Source organism: Bufo bufo, chromosome 1 (assembly GCF_905171765.1).
Source record: "Bufo bufo chromosome 1, aBufBuf1.1, whole genome shotgun sequence".
Taxonomy (NCBI): domain Eukaryota; kingdom Metazoa; phylum Chordata; class Amphibia; order Anura; family Bufonidae; genus Bufo; species Bufo bufo.
Window position 1 is genome coordinate 443,829,459 of NC_053389.1, and position 16,684 is coordinate 443,846,142.

The window sequence follows — 16,684 nt, forward strand, 5'->3', positions numbered from 1 at the left end:
TACTTCCTTATATTACTTTTAAACCTTTGCCCCTCTAATTTAAAACTATGTCCTCTTGTAGCAGTTTTTCTTCTTTTAAATATTCTCTCCTCTTTTACCGTGTTGATTCCCTTTATGTATTTAAAAGTTTCTATCATATCCGCTCTGTCTCGTCTTTCTTCCAAGCTATACATGTTAGGGTACTTTCACACTTGCGTTGTTCTTTTCCGGCATACAGTTCCGTCACAGGGGCTCTATACCGGAAAAGAACTGATCAGTTTTATCCCCATGCATTCTGAATGGAGAGTAATCCGTTCAGTTTGCATCAGGATGTCTTCAGTTCAGTCGTTTTGACTGATCAGGCAAAAGAGAAAACCGCAGCATGCTACAGTTTTATCTCTGGCGGAAAAAACTGAAGACTTGCCTGAATGCCGGATCCGGCATTTTTTACCATAGGAATGAATTACCGGAATGCCGGATCCGTCGTTCCGGCATGCGCATGCGCAGATCGGTAAAAATGTGAAAAAATGTACAAGACGGATCCGTCTGTCCGCATGACAAGCGGAGAGACGGATCCGTCCTTGCAATGCATTTGTGAGACGGATCTGCACCCGGATCCGTCTCACAAATGCTTTCAGTCAGCGGCAGATCGGCGGATCCGGCGGGCAGTTCCGACGACGGAATTGCCCGCCGGATCACACTGCCGCAAGTGTGAAAGTAGCCTTAAGGTCCATTAATCTTTCCTGGTAATCAGCCCGGAAATGTGTGCTATCACAACCATGTCAGCAGCACAGCAGCTATGTAAAGGAGTTGCACAGAATCTACAGCAAACTGCCAGGAAGTTTTCATGAAAACCATTTCATTTAGAAAGGTGCCTTTATATCCTATCAACTGGATATGCTTTGAACATCTGCTTAGTGTTTTTTTCTGTATCTCCCATAGATTTAAAGGGGTTATTCAGGAAATGATAATGATGACTTATCCCCTAAAGTGAGGAAAATTGGCTTCTACCTCAGTTTTTTTTGCCTTCCTCTGGATCAACTTGCAGGATGACAGGCCGAACTGGATGGACAAATGTCTTTTTTCGGCCTTATATACTATGTTACCATGTTACATTGGCAGTGGTCCAAGTCCCGGTACCTCCGCCAATCAGCTGTTTTAGGTAGCTGCGGTGCTCACCGGAGCTCAGGTGAGTGTGGAGGGCTCCTGGCAGCTTACCAAGCACAGCACCATACAATGTATAGAGGCTGTGCTTGGTATTACAGCTCATTCTCTTCAATGGGGCTAAGCTGCAACTAGTCCAGGTGATCAATGTACTGAGATGTCACATGGCCTAGGAAGGGGCTGTGGTGCTCACAGAGCACCCACCCTCTTGTAACAGCTAATCAAAAAGGGGTCCCAGGAGTCAGAACCCGCCGATCTGATATTGATGACCGATCCTAAAGATAGGTAATCAATATGAATTCCTGGATAACTCCTTTTACCGAGTACCAAGAACACACTGCTACTTTTCATTTAAGAAGTGGATGTCTCAGCAGAAACTCATAAACATGGTGTTCTAAGACTGGGAAGCAAGACAGAATTTGGAAAATAATGTGTAAAGGAGTACAACATGATTGTAGTATCTATATGTATATATGTGTGCATGTACGATCCTCAATCACTCAAAAACGCAACCATCGATTTCAATGAAACTTGGTATACACATCCCTTGTTACCTGGAAAGAAACCTTGTGGGGGGGTCACAGCTCTCTAGGACGTAACGTTCCTGAGATATTCCTCAAAAATGACCTGCATTAGCCATTACAAGCCTGCAAGTCTTTCTCTTCATATCCCAACTGCCATACACACGGTCACATGTCCCTTATCAGCCAATAGAAGCTTGCAGGCACTTAGTCTCCATATATACACAGTTTTACTCCAGGTTTCCAGAACAACCCAGCCATTTTTCTTCACTGCTGTAGGTCAGCTTTAGGCTAGGGCTACACGACTAAATATATCGCGCAACAATAAGTGGCAGGACACATAGGGCAAAACTACACTGCTACATGTGTCGCGCGACATTGATGTTGCACCAATGTCGTGCGACAATTTTTATAATGATAGTCTATGTTGTTGCACTGCGACATGCGACATGCTGCGACTGAGACAGTCGCAGAAAAATCCATCTTGGATGTCACATGTGGCAGTGCGACACCATAGCCTATCATTATAAAAATTGTTGAGACAAAATGTTGCGCGACACATGTCGTAGTGTAGCCTTAGCATTAAAGGGGCCTGGCACTGTGGAGGTCACTGTTAAGGGAGCAGGCTGCTGTGGATGTCACTGTTAAGGGGGCAGGGGCCACTATTAAAGAGGCAACTGCTGTGGAGGTTACTGTTAAGGCAGAAGGGTACTGTGAGGTCACTGTTAAGGCAACGGGGTACTGTGGAGGTCACTTAAGGGGGCGGGCCCCTGAGGAGGTCACTGTCAAGGAAGTGGGGTGCTGTGAAACTCACTGTTAAAGGGATGGGCTGCTATGAAGGTCAAAGTTAAGGGGATGGGCTGCTGTGGAGGTCCCATTTTAAAGTGGCGGGGCACTGTGGGAGGGGGGGGTCAGTGTTAAGGGGTAGGGGACTGTGGAGTTCACTGCTAAAGGGGCGGGGTGCTGATACTGTCGATATCTTTTAATGAGACACAAACATTAAAATGAAATAGATGAAATATACCCGTGCAAAGGTCCTTCTGCTAGTTTTCTATAAAAATAGCATCTGTCAGCTGACCTGTTACATGTGAACTTGGCAGCTGAAGACATCTGTGTTGGTCTCATGATCATATGTGCTTGCATTACTGAGAAAAATGTTTTAATATATGCAAAGGAGACGGGGTATTTCCATAGCACCTAGAGACTCTGCTTTTGCTGACCGGACCAGGCAGTGAAAACATCACACCTGGCCCCGTTAAAATGCAGAGGGCACATCAGTTGCAGCAAGAGCAGAGCCTCTAGGAGTAACAACAACGTCCCCATTGCTCCTAGAGGCTCATTTGCATATATTAAATCAATTTTAGCAATGCCAAAATCAGCCACTTTCATAGGTACAAAACTGCTGGCAGATGCCCTTTAAACCCATTTTTGATATTCAGAGCACAGCGGTAGAGTGCATACAGTTCCCAATACACCAAACTCTGTCACAACTTCATTTATTTCACACAGTCACCCTCTATTTCACTGAAACTTTGTGGGATGAGATGAAAAAAGCAATTCATAGCCTTTTCCCTCCACCATCCAATTGCAGCAACAGATGGCATTACCTCAAATATCTGAGTGTGGATTCTGAAGTGTTCCCCACAGCTAAACTCAGGATGCTACTGTGGCAAACAGAAGACCAACCTGCTATTTACTATGTAAACCAGAAGAGGAAGATAAACTACCTTTGTCTGTGGGCAAGTGTGTTTGTATGCAAACTATTAATTTTCAGGGAAAATGCAATAAAATGTCATGTAATAAGAGTAGCAAAATTCCTTTCTCTAGCATACAGTGATGAAATAAGTTTTACATTTTTGTGCGAGTTTCCATTTGTTTTGATTGTTTTTTAAGCAAAATAACTGGGGAACCTTGTCATCCCCTTATGGGTAAAAAGATAAAATCTAAGTACTGTGGTGGCTATGGTGAAACCATGGAGTGATAGAGGATCTGCATACAGAACCTTATCTGTGCGTACAATGACTACTGTTACTGCTCTATTGTTCTATTTACTTTTTATTTCTCATTTTGTTGGGGCGCCAGTAAGTGGGGCACACTGCTCAACAGAGCCTATAATAGCCTGCTCCAACACTGAGGTGTATATCGTATTGCTGCTATCATTCACACATCTTCTAGCACTTTATCTGCGGTAATATAAGCTTGCTAGGGTGTATCTGAGGACTATGTAGGACTATTGCCTTGCTTGTAATGACGCATGAACAGGGCCATCTATTTGGTTTCATAGTCTTATGACAAGACTATGAATCCAATAGATGGCACTGTTCATGAGTAGTGTAGATTGCGATTAGAATATTCACAAATTTTCCATGCAAAAGGCTACACTAATAGTCTTGTCATAAGACTGAGACCAATAGATGGCACTGTTCATGAGTAGCGTAGATCTCAAATTTTCCATGCCAATGGTTTTTCAGCTGAAAAACAAGGCAGATTCTGCTCATTTGCATGTCTTTCCCATATGCCCATGGTTATGCAAATGAGTTTTTACATGACAAAACTGTATAGAAAAGGTTATTGAATATTATGTTAGGACAATCAGAAAACTTTTTATCACCCTAATGATATTGATCTAGGTGCGCAGGTCCACCCCAGCCATCCAACAGATCTGAAGTAACTTTGAGGCTTACTGGCTCTCAGTCAGATGAGAACTGGTTTTGAATGTCTAATAGTGCACAAGACGGCCATTGTAAGGTATGCTGGCTGTTATCTGTCTCATGGATAGATTGATGGCTTGCACATACCTGGCTTTTGGCATATAGCCTTTGTGTGGTTGTCTATTGTATGTCATAGATAATAGGAGTCCAAGACGCATCCAGCTATTCTCTTAATGCTGTTTCCAAACCATTTTGATGAGGTTTCCATCAATTTCTAACCTTTTTTTGTGAACCAGACACCCTCTTCTCTTCCGAGCAGGGGGTGCCTGGGGTTCTCCCATTGACTTCCATTGTGCTCGGTAGAGCACACGAGCATTCCAATGTGTTCGGCCAGAGCACCCAAGCACACGAGCACTTTGGTGCTCGATCAACACTAATCGATAGTCAAATGTAAAGAAAAATAAATGGAATGGTAATTTTATTACTTATTCTCTGCCCAGTAAATAATAATGGTAATATACTGTACTTACTGTCACAGTAACAAGACCTATAGAAAGACTTACCCGATGCTCATTAATCAGAAGGTCTCGTGCAGTGTTGAAGATCAGCGTGTGAAGATCTTTAGAATAAAAAGCTAATGTATAGTCATAATCAAAGCCATAAATTTCAATGTTCTCCAGGCTCATTTCATTGTTGGAAAATATAGCGTCTGGATTCAGCATGCTACTTGAAATAGAAGGGATAACCTCTGCAAAAAAAATAAAAAATAAAAATTTAAAATTTACTTTGCTGAACCCATCTGCTACAACTTTAGATACTCAATATAATATAATAATCAACTTCAAATACAAAAAGGCAAAATTACAGGGACAATTAAACATAGTTACCATCCAAGTATTGACACTTTTAGACTAGTAGCACACTGGCAATACCGCAGCATGCCAAGCTAAATTAATCTCTGGGTGCTGCCACAGTATTTTTTTTTGTAAAAAACACAAAAAAAGTGAAATCACTCTATTGCTTTTTAGCACATGCCCTTATGTTTTTCAGGCAACAAAACATTTCCTGTCATTTTTACAAAATTAGCCCTTCAGTGAACAGCCTAACAGCAATCAAGTCAGTAAACGTCCATTGTAATCAGAATCTGCACTCTGATAAGAATCTAAATCACATACGGTATATGACAGACTGACCAAAGCTTCAAGTACAGGCCAGCCACTCCTAGGAGGATTCCAAGTCTAAAGTGGCCAAAGATACTGGACAGAAGTAGGTTAAAGATTGCACAAATGCTGAATGAACAAATCGACAGGCTGACGTAGCCATACATATTTTGCCCAATCTGGTCAATACAGTGGTTTAAACTGGTTGTAAGTGTCCAATAACACCCGATGAGGGCAAACATTCTTATAGTACAGTAAGATCTTTCCTGGTTGAAAGATCTTGAGATAAGTAGAAAAACTGCCATGTTCTCCTGATAAGATATTTCAAAATTTCTTCTATTCACCCATAATATTTACTCAAATTTGCAGAAAAGTTAGTGAACATTTAAGGGTCCTTTTACACAGGTTCATATTGCCATAAATAAGCATCGATACGATCCATCTTTTAAAGGTGCCCATTTACTGTATGGCTGGACCACACAGTGTAGGGGCACCCATACATTGGGTAATTATCAGGAACTAACAATAGTACAGACGATAACTGCCCCACGTAAAAGGGAGAACCGAGTAGTATTGAATGACAGGTTTTATACAGATTCCTTGTACATGGCTTTTCCAGGAAAATACAAGGTTGTAGCGATATCAGACCAAGGTATTTCAGGATACTGAGGGTCATTTATTATGAATCCCCTACCTGCCAGAAAGTGGCATAAAAAAGTCACAACCACTGGCAAAAGTGATGTGGGGCATGGCTGAGGCAGGGCCATTGGCACAGTCACTATCGTTTACACCAGGAATGCTCAACCTGTGGCGCTCCAGCGGTTGCAAAATTACAACTCACATGCATGCCTGGACAGCCTACAGCTATTAGGGCATGCTGGGATTTGTAGTTTTGCAACAGCTGGAGGGCCGCAGGTTGAGCATACCTGGTTTACGCCATTTTGCTAGTGTAAATGACTATTCAAATCTACTCCAGCTAGGGGACTGCCAGTGTATACGCCTAATTTATGATAAGGCATGCATATCAAAGACCGGCTTTAAACACAGTTTTTTGACAAATGACCCCCACTGGCGTAAATTTCAATATAACAAATCTATATAACCCCCTTAGTGACCACCAATATGCCTTTTTATGGCAGTCACGAAGGGGCCTTAGGCCAGGCTGCCGTCTTTTCACAATGGCCTAGCATATCCATTGCAAGGATATCCCATACAGCAAACAGCAGGAGCTCAGCTGTCTTATGACAGCCAGGCTCCTGCTCTAACAGCCCGGATCGGCAGAAGTGTTTAACTGCCTGTTTAAACCCTTAGATGCTGTGGCCAAATGCAACCATGGCATCCAAGTGGTTTCAGAAGGAGGGTGCTCGCTTGTGAGAACTGTGTAATTACCATATTTCCCCAACTTGAACACTTCAGTAAGACAGGAACTCAGAGCCTCATAAATTATTACAATGCTGCGAGTTCCTGCCTGACTGCAGGTCCAGTGCACTATACAGCTACAATGCTGTAGACCCACTGTCAGGCAGGAACTCACAGCATCATAATGAGGAGCAGTGTTGGGTTCGGAAAATAAGGCCAACATGTTTCCCGGACTAAACAGGCTCGTGTGAAACTGGCCTTATTCTGTGTTTTAAAGGGATGTTCAGACGTTGTATACCCTCTTTTCGGAAATGCTGATCTTAGAAAATCTGTCCCAATATCCATTAGAAGCTGATGCTTGTAATTAAAGGGGTTGTCCCACGAAAAATATTCTACAGTTTGTAAACCAGCACCTGGATCGGAATACTTCTGTAATTGAATGTAATTAAAAAATTTGCATAGTCAATAAAATGTATTTGTATAGTGCCACCTGCTGTTTTTTTTTTTTCTTCTTTGACAGGCTCACTGATAAGGCCGCACATGCTCAGTTTCATCCTTCAGCTGCCCCCTGAGCTGTGATAGGGAGAGCTTAGACACGCCCCCTGAGCTGTGATAGGGAGAGCATGGACACGCCTCCAGAGCTGCAGCAGAAAAGACACTCCCCTTGAGCTGACAGCTTGATATAAATCTAGCAGAGCAATGAATGGGGAGATCTCTCGATCCATGTGAGGTACACGGCTGGCGTTGGCTTTGTTAGAAAGAAATTATCAATCATTCCAGTCCACATTAGAGTCATGGTTCCTGCCATTTCTCTCTTGGATGGGAAGGAAAAACCTTATCAAGGCAATATTATTGACAAAGCTACTATACTTATTTCTAACCCTCCCCATCCCCCTTCCGCTTGCCTTTTTCTCGTCAATTTGGAAACTTAAAACAAGTACCTATGGAGAGACAAGAGACCTCGCCTCAGCCACTCCCTCCTCACCCAGCATTAATCGCGCGGCGGCATGGCCCTATCAGATTGGCAGCTTTACTACAAAGCAGAACATCTTACTAGGCTGATACATTGGGTAAGAGCAGACAGTAATAAATTATGGATACCCTTAGAAGAATACCAAACAAGTATTCCGCTATGTTGCTTAATTTGGAGCAGAGAGATTCTGCAAGCCATTCTAAGCACACAAAATTTGGTCACCAAATCCATACTCGAGATCTGGCACGCACTCAAAGACCGACTCAGCCCAGCTCTATCTCCATTAATGTCAGTTGCAGATCTCCTAGAACAATATCTCGCAAAATTCGCGAACACACCTTTAAAAGTAGCGGACCTAAAGCATATCTCAATAATTTCCTGTCTAAATATGGAAGGAGGTGAAGACCCATTAGACTCCACACCACTACAAAAAGCACATGTCTGATCACTACTACGGAACTACCTCAAAAACTCTGATCTCGGGAGAGACCTCACGCCTATCGAAAAATTTATGGCAACCAAACATCCCCCAAGACACTTGCTATCCCAGACATGCAACCTTCTTCAACAGCTGAAGTACCCCCTCAACAGAGGGTTTATTCAGGAGTGGAGCAGGGACTTTAACACATAGTGGACAGAATTAGATATCAAGCATCTGTACAGATTCTCACATGGCAACTCTAGATGCACACGATTACAGGAAAATTCATTCAAGCTGCTCACAAGATGGTACCTCATCCCAGTTCGTCTCAAGCAAATGAAATGCCTTAGCTCCAACATTTGCTGGAAATGTACCCAATCACAAGGCACCTATCTCCACATGTAGTGGTCTTGTCCGATTCTGCAGCCTTTCTGGTTGGATTAAACAAATCTGCTGCCTACAAAGCCCCCCTACCCCCATCTTAGTATTACTGAACATCAGATTACAAGATATTCCCCACAATAAAAGGAAACTAGTACTCCATCTGGCCTCTGCAGCCAAATCCCTAAGGCTAGGTCTACACGACGACTTTTGTCGCACCAATGTCGCGTGACAATTTTAATAATGATAGTCTATGGTGTCGCACTGAGATGGATTTTTTTGCGACTGTCGCGTGGCATTCGAGATGCGACACCATAGACTTCCATTATAAAAGTTGTCGCGCGACAAATGTTGCAGTGTAGTTGGCCCTGTCGCGCGACAAATGTCGTCTTGTAGACCTAGCCAAATTCCGCAACATTGGAATCAGCCAACTTCCCCCACTCTGTCACAGTGGCTGCAGAAGGTGGACCACATTTACCACACGGAGGCACTGTTCGCTTGGGAAACTAGATCACACCTCAATTTTCTGCGGATTTGGGCTGATTGGACATCATTTCGGAAAACGAGTTCTTTCCTTTACAAACTCTCAGACTATTTCGTCTATGCCTCCCAACAGTTAAATAAGAGCTCATGAAAACTACTGCCCTACTCCCTTCCACCATCCATCCCTCTCCCCTTTATTGTTTATGGTTTGATAACCAACATTTAGACATCGTAATATATCTAAGAGACCATCTGACTAAAAATCTCCCCCCCCCCCGGATCGCCTTACTCCATTCCACTCAACTGGGCTAGGAGGGAGCGACTTGTCGGGGAGACGTCTTCATTATCCAAGTGACTACCTGTGTTTATTTTGCACTTCAATCTTTATATTATGTGTCATTCTCATAATCTTGAAACAATCAATAAAATCATAATTGAAAAGAAAAGAAAGAAATCATCATGTACTATATGATGTCTGATTTAAATTTTTTTACATGAATTGTGGGAGAACCCCTTTAAGCTAGAGACCATATCTGGGTACAGATCAGTGACTAAAGGAGTCTTCTTACCAAAATGTCAATAGGGGTGCATTCACGCGACCATGTTTTTTGCGGTCCACAAAACCCGGATGACATCCACGTTTCATTTTTTTTATTTTATTTTTTGCAGACCCATTGTAACAATGTCTATTCTTGTCCGCAAAACAGACAAGAATAGGACCAAAAATACAGTTGTGTAAATGGGGCCTAGGACATCATAAAATACTGATAAATGAGATTTATTTTGGTAACAGTCAGAGAACTAACTACAACTCCTGCTTATTGCCCATATTGGTAGTCGCTCCAGCAGGCCAAGCCCAAGGCTACTCATTTACATAGTAACATAGTCTGTAATGCTGAAAAAAAAAAAATCCATCCATCTAGGGTTGTTTCGATACCCAAATTTTGATTCGGTTTCGATACCATAAAAAAAATATTGCGATACTTGATACCACACCAAAAAAAGCTGCGTGCATTCCGCATTTTATGGAACGTCCGGCCCATAATAAAACTGTCCGATCCTTTTTTTTTGGGGGGACAAGGTGATAAAAAAATAAATAAATGCCAAATCGCGCAGTTTTTATATATTTTTTTTTCTGTTATGGCGTTCACCGCATAGGACATTTTTTTTATATCTTAATAATTTGGACTTTTCGGACGTGGCGATATGTAATATGTTTATATATTTATTGTTTATATATTTTATATGTAAAATTGGGAAAAGGGGTGATTTATACTTAATATTTTGTTGTTTTTTTACTTTTTATTTAATACCCATTTCCCCCCTTAGGGGCTAGAACCTGGAATCTTTTAATCCCTTGTCCTATTCACACTAATAGACCTCTATGAGAGTGAATAGGACTTTACACTCTCCCTGCTGTCCTGTGCATAGTGTACACAGCAGCAGGAAGCTTACCATGGCAGCCACGGCTTCAGTAGCGTCCTGGCTGCCATGGTAACTGATCGGAGCCCCAGGATTACACTGCCACTGAACCACCAATAAGGAGGAGGGGAGGGGACCCTGTGGCCACTGCCACCAATGATTTTAAAACTGGAGGGGGGGGGGGGGTTAGGGGCGCACTGCGACACCAATGACTTAATACGCAAGTCCAGTGGTTAGACTACAGGTCACATGATCCTGCAGTGTTGGAAGCCGGTAAGGGATTCCAATGTATTATCCAAACTACGGCATAGCTAAAGTTTGAGTTAGTCTGAGACACACCCCCTGTCTCATCACTAGTTCACGCTGCTGCTTTCTTCCTACTATCGGCAGCTCTACCTCCTCAGAACGGTTACTGTGTATATACACAAGTATAGCACAAGCTCACAAAGAAGGTTCACATCAAAGGCAGAAAAACTGGATTACACCGGTAATTTCCTTTTCATGAGTCCTCCTCATATATTTGATAACAATTTTTAGGTCATTAGGCAGAGGTTGTTTTGGTGTGTGCGTTATTAGACTCTGTTGGCTGTTGGTCCAGTGAGACACTGAGGAGGTGCCAGTGGATGGTCAAATTTATTCTTCCTGTTCCTGCCTGTTTGGAGGAGGTTCATCTCACTGTAGTGCCGTTGTGGAAGACTCATTAAAAGGAAGTTACCAGTAAGTGTAATCCAGTTTTTCCCCTTACATCCTCCATAATAGCACTACAGTGAGATATACTAGATAAATAAACTAGGATGGACTATAGCCTAAAGAACCTTCCTGCCAAACAAGTCCTGTTTTAATTTAAAGTGAATCCGTCACCCGTGACCTCCCTATCTGTTTGCCACTGCCTGGCCCTGTCAAAGGAGGGGCTGACCACAACAAAGGAGCGGAGCGTGGGTTCAATAAGAGCAATGATGATGCCTTCATTGCACAAAAAGCCTAAATTGCATATCGAGAAAAAATATATATCATAACTCAGGAATAAAGCCTCAGATCAACAAAAGAAAAATATTTTATCAGATGAACTACAGCTTTGTGTCTATGCAAACAGTTGGATAGAGAGGTACCTGGTGACAGATTCCCCTTAACATCAATTCTGTAGTGCTTCACAAATGTTTATGGATTTTAACACATTGCAACACTACAAATTTGTTCCAGAGGCGTCAGCCCTTTTTGCCCATGAAACTGATACTACTCAAGTAGAATGAGCTCTTAACTTGACTTGATCCATTGCTTTATAGGATTCACAAATAGCGATTTTGATCCAACGAGCTAGAGAACGCTTTGAGGCTATAAGGCACTTATGGGTCCCTTTTAAATGAACAAATAGATAATCCAACTTTCTCCATTCTTTAGTTGCTACAAGGTACTGTAAAATGCAACGACTGACTTTCTCTCTTCGATTTAGGATTTTCACAGAGTGAGGGGAGAAAATTATTCTCGTCTACAAAAGTCTGAGACAAGACTGATTGAACTTTGGTGCAATTCTATTCTCAGGAAATCTGGGAAAGGGTTCACTAATTCTTAAGGCCTGAATCTTACTATGGGCGGACATACCCACGAAAAACACTATTTTTAGAGTAAGAAATTTCAGAAATAAAGTCAAAGGGCATGCAGGTAAATACTAACAATACCAAATTTAAATTCCAAGGTGGAAGAACTGATCTAACCATGGGCCTCAATCTATCGGCTCCTTTCAAGAACCCAGCCACCCAAGGATGATCAGCAATTTTCTTATCAAAGACAGCGCTGAAGGCAGAAACTTGCACTCTGAAAGTCCTAGACCAGAGCCCTTTGTTTAAACCTGCTTGAAGAAAATGTAAATGAATAGAAAGAAAAATAGCTTGGACAGCTGAGATTGGAGTACACCACACTCAAAATCTATTCTAAACTTGCTAATGGTACTGATAACTTCACCCGAAAGACCTCCAGCTCTGAGAGTTATACTCTACTTAGGTTTGAAGGACTAGACTCCAATAGGGGAGGTCTTTGACCCAAGGGTCTTGCAATGACATCAGCTTAAGGAGGGGAAGCCATGACTTCTTGGGGCATGAAGGTGCAATCAAAATCACAAGAACTCTTTTTTCCCCAAATCTCTCAATATCCTGAGGAAGAGGGACAGGGAAGGGAATGCATAGGCCAACCTGAAGTTTCTAGCCTGAACCAGCACATTCACATCCATCCCCTGTCGTTAGGAGTGAAGGATAGTTTTGTATTTCTGGCTGAGACGAAGAGATCTATTTGACCACCTGAAAATCTCTCAATATCCAAGGCACCCCTGTCTCTAGAGGATTTTGAGACAGTCACCAAACCAGGCCACAAGTGATGAAATGATAATTTTGTCTTCTAATGATTCCTGACTCTTGTCCAAGTTTGTTAACACTTGCTGAAGGTCATGAGAATACCATTTGACATCTGGGATACAGCAAGTTAATGTACCAAGAAGGGACATTTCCTTTCACTTACCTTCGAAACTTTCTGTGGAGGGAGAAAGCTCTTCTGACAAATGGAATCCAGAAGGTTTCCGAGGAACACCGTTTTTTGAGCTGAACAAAGACTGGGTTTTTCCAGTTTACTATTCATCCTAAATTGTAAATAAGTTGACATGTCAAAAACACACTGTTTTCCAAGGATGGAACTGAACTGCCAACAATGAGAAAATTAATTTAGTCAATTGGGCCAACAACTTGATTTTCCTAACAATGCTTGGAATGGAAGTGATTCTAAAGGGAAAGGCCTGGAACTGACAATGATATAACTCTTCCCTAAGACCGCTTTTCTGAGGAATTTCTGGTCTTTCTGACAAATTGGACATCATGGAAAACCATGAAGTCCCTTTTTTCAAATGATTTCTCGTGGGCTTTACCAATTCTATTTTGCATCTTTCATATTTTATCAATTTGTTTAGACATTTTAGATTCATTACTAGGCAAAAAGTTCAATTTTTTATTTTTTTTACAAGGAACATGGGTGAATAAAATAATAACCGTCCAATTGTGATTCAAGAGTGTTGAGTAATAGGAATGCAGCCACAAAATGGGATATTTTTAAGGCATCCTAAACTCTAACTATGAGAGGTACATACCATATGGGAACAAAATATCAATGTGGATAAATAGAAATGTAAAGGGAGCAATGGATGACAAAAATAAAGTATTTAACCTATCACTAAAACAGAAAGGTAGTGAGAAAGCATTGAAAAATAGAATATGTAAAAGACAGATATAAGCAGCCAAGCTGGAGACAGAGAGATTCTTTGCCAAAGAGAATAAAACTAACCGCAAGATGTTTAATTATATAAATGGTAAAAAGTTTAAACCTGAAAGTGTTCGGGGGGGGGGGGGGGGGGGGGGCGTGGCCTTGTCGGGCATATGAGAGGACGCAGCACTGAGAGGCTTCCGTCCTGCCTCCCTGCACCATCCTGAGTCTGCAGCACTACTCACCACTCAGACAAACCTCGGGCAGCTTCCCTGTGCCGTGCGGCCCCCTCCTGTGTCGGAATGACCCACACCGGAAAGAAGGAGAGGGAGCAGAGAGAAGTCGGGCCTCCGGCAACCCCGAAGCAAGATGGTGCCGCGGCGGAGGTGCGGGCAACGGAGGTCGCGGCCCGCCTGTGTAGATATGCACGCTCCTCTTCTGTGCCACCTCCTACACCAACGTTCAACACCCTGTACACCCCTTAGGGGAGCCCATCCCAGACTCTCCTGGAGGTTCTGAAAAGGCCAATATGGCCCCCAAAATGGTGGCCTTACAATCAGCAGGGGGAAAGGATATGCAGACAGATGCCCCAGCCTCTGAGGTACCGGTTACACCTATGGAGCTGGGAAACTATGTTGCTCCTGGAGATGAGCCCACTATTAAAGATATTTTTACTGCTGTGCAACTTTGCAGCAGATCACTACACATTCTTAATACATATATGGGCAGCCTGCAGGAAAATGTCTCCCTCGTCAGGCAAGACCTTATGCAGGTGAATAAGAGCATGGAAGATAGAGTGAGCACTATTGAGGATCAACTACCCCCAGTGAAGAGGGATCTTGGCAGAATCCTACATAATGTGTCTCTAGAAAATAGGTCGCACAGAAATAATCTCAGGGTGATTGGGGTCCCTGAAAAGGCTGAGGGATCTGACCCAGTGGTGTTCTTTGAAGATTGGCTGACCCTTAAATTCGGCAAGGACTCTCTGTGCCGTTGAAAGAGCACATAGGGTACCATTCCGCGCTCCGCCACCAGGGGCCCCCTTGTCCAGTCCTGATGAAGCTGCTACACTCCAGGGACAGAGATACTATCCTCAAGAAAGCCAGGGATCACTCAGATCTCCTAATTAATGGAAATAAAATATCTATCTTTCCGGATTTTTCTGCTCAGGTTCAGCGCAGAAGAGTGAAGTTCCAGTATGTGAAAAGCCATCTCGAGGCCTTGCAAATTCCCTATTCTATGCTGTATCCGGCCAAGCAGTGGGTGGTGGCACATGGAGAGATTTGCATTTATGAAACACCGATGAATGCGGCATAGTCGTTGGAAACCAACGAACGCTCTCTTAAGGCTTCAGCGACCACTGGTTGAATACGTCTCCTACAATCCCATGGGACTCTTGTGGATCCTGCCCAGGTCGAGGGACGTGCCTGATAAGTGCAATATATTGCTTTCGTTTTCTAATTCTCTTTTCCTTTTTTTTCTCTCTTGCCTTATTACTGTGGTTTAGCTCTGCAATACTAGACATATGATAGAATTGTACTAGTACTCATTATTGTTTCACAAGAGGTAGGATACCTCTACTAGAGTATATATGTTTGCTTTAGGACATTCGGTTGAGAGGACACAGTTATATAGTGCTTAATTTGCTTAACTGTTGCACACTGCAGACTAACATATAGGAGGCAGGTTGGAGCAATCTTGTTTAATGTTAACTCAAAGTATGTCTTTGTTAGGTCTTTTGCCCCGTGTTTTTTTTTTAGATTACATTTTTTATGGAACGCATTTTTGAAATATGACTCCATGTTTACAATGTTTATATGGGTTTGGGTGGGTTTAGCGGTGAGACGGGTACATTAATAATTTGGTTTTGTGGGGGGGGGTCAGAGCATCAGAGTACGCGAGATATTTCTCCTGGCATGACTCACTACCATGCAGAATATGGCTGACAAACTTAAAATTGTATGTTATGGGACTGGGAGAGGCAGCAAAACGTGCTGCGGTATTTCTTGCGTTGCAGCATTATCAGCCTGCAGTGATATGCCTGTCAGAGACACATCTGGTTCCCACCTCTACTCATTTGATGCACAGACCATAGGTGGGTCACTCATATCACTCAACACTTTCCACCCATTCAAGGGGGGGTGAGTGTTCTTGTACACAAATCTCTACCATTTATCTGTCACTCGTCTCATATAGATCCTATAGGTAGATATGTGTGCCTATATTGTACCTGTTACCACTCTTCCTTTGTCCTAGTCGAGGTATATATCCCCCTCCCCTTATAGTGGTGAAGTTTTGAAAGAGATAATGGGATATGTTGAGGAGCTCCCTCCATGTCCCATTTTAATAATAGGTGATTTTAATACTTGTCCATCCATAAGGTTGGACAGGATGGGAGTGTCGTGTGCAGATAGAGACCGTAATGCATGATATCTAGCGAGTGAGGAATCCAGATATACGCTGCTTCTCCTGTTTTTCCAGCTCACCACTCTCTCTAGGATTGACCTGGCTATATGATCCCCAGATATGTTGTCTTGGGTGGTGGATGCTACCTAGCTGCCGAGAGGTCTATCTGACCATTCCCCTATACATGTGGTGCTTCTATTGGGTGAAAGGAGACCTCTTGGGGTTGGAACATGAAGGCTCAACCCTTTTTGGCTGCAGCTGGTGGATGGAGGGGAGGGTATCACGGGAGAGCTTTGGGAATTCTTTACTAATAATAAAGGGTCAGCACTTATGGGAGTAGTGTGGGAAGCCTGTAAGGCATTTATCCGTGGACTATACATCCAGCGGATTAGTTGCCACAAAACGAGGTCCAGAGATACTTTAAAACAGCTCCAGGACCTAGTTATGGAGATGGAAAAGAGATTTGTTGAACACCCCTAACGTGAACATGAGAAGTCGCTGGTGACGGCGCAGACAGACTTAAA

At 42.8% G+C, this 16,684-nt stretch overlaps 1 protein-coding gene across 3 annotated transcripts in view; it reads right to left on the reverse strand.

Moving 5' to 3' along the window:
• The window catches only part of NT5DC3 (5'-nucleotidase domain containing 3), a 72,591-nt gene that overhangs the window by 42,442 nt on the left and 13,465 nt on the right, over nt 1–16,684 (reverse strand). For 2 of the 3 annotated variants that reach the window (XM_040407860.1, XM_040407869.1), the window contains exon 2: nt 4,879–5,063. In XM_040407860.1, coding sequence (XP_040263794.1) covers nt 4,879–5,063 — 185 coding nt within the window. Of the gene's footprint in view, nt 1–4,878; nt 5,064–13,022; nt 13,139–16,684 lie in introns of those variants that run through there. The other variant, XM_040407878.1, reaches the window with a different exon arrangement.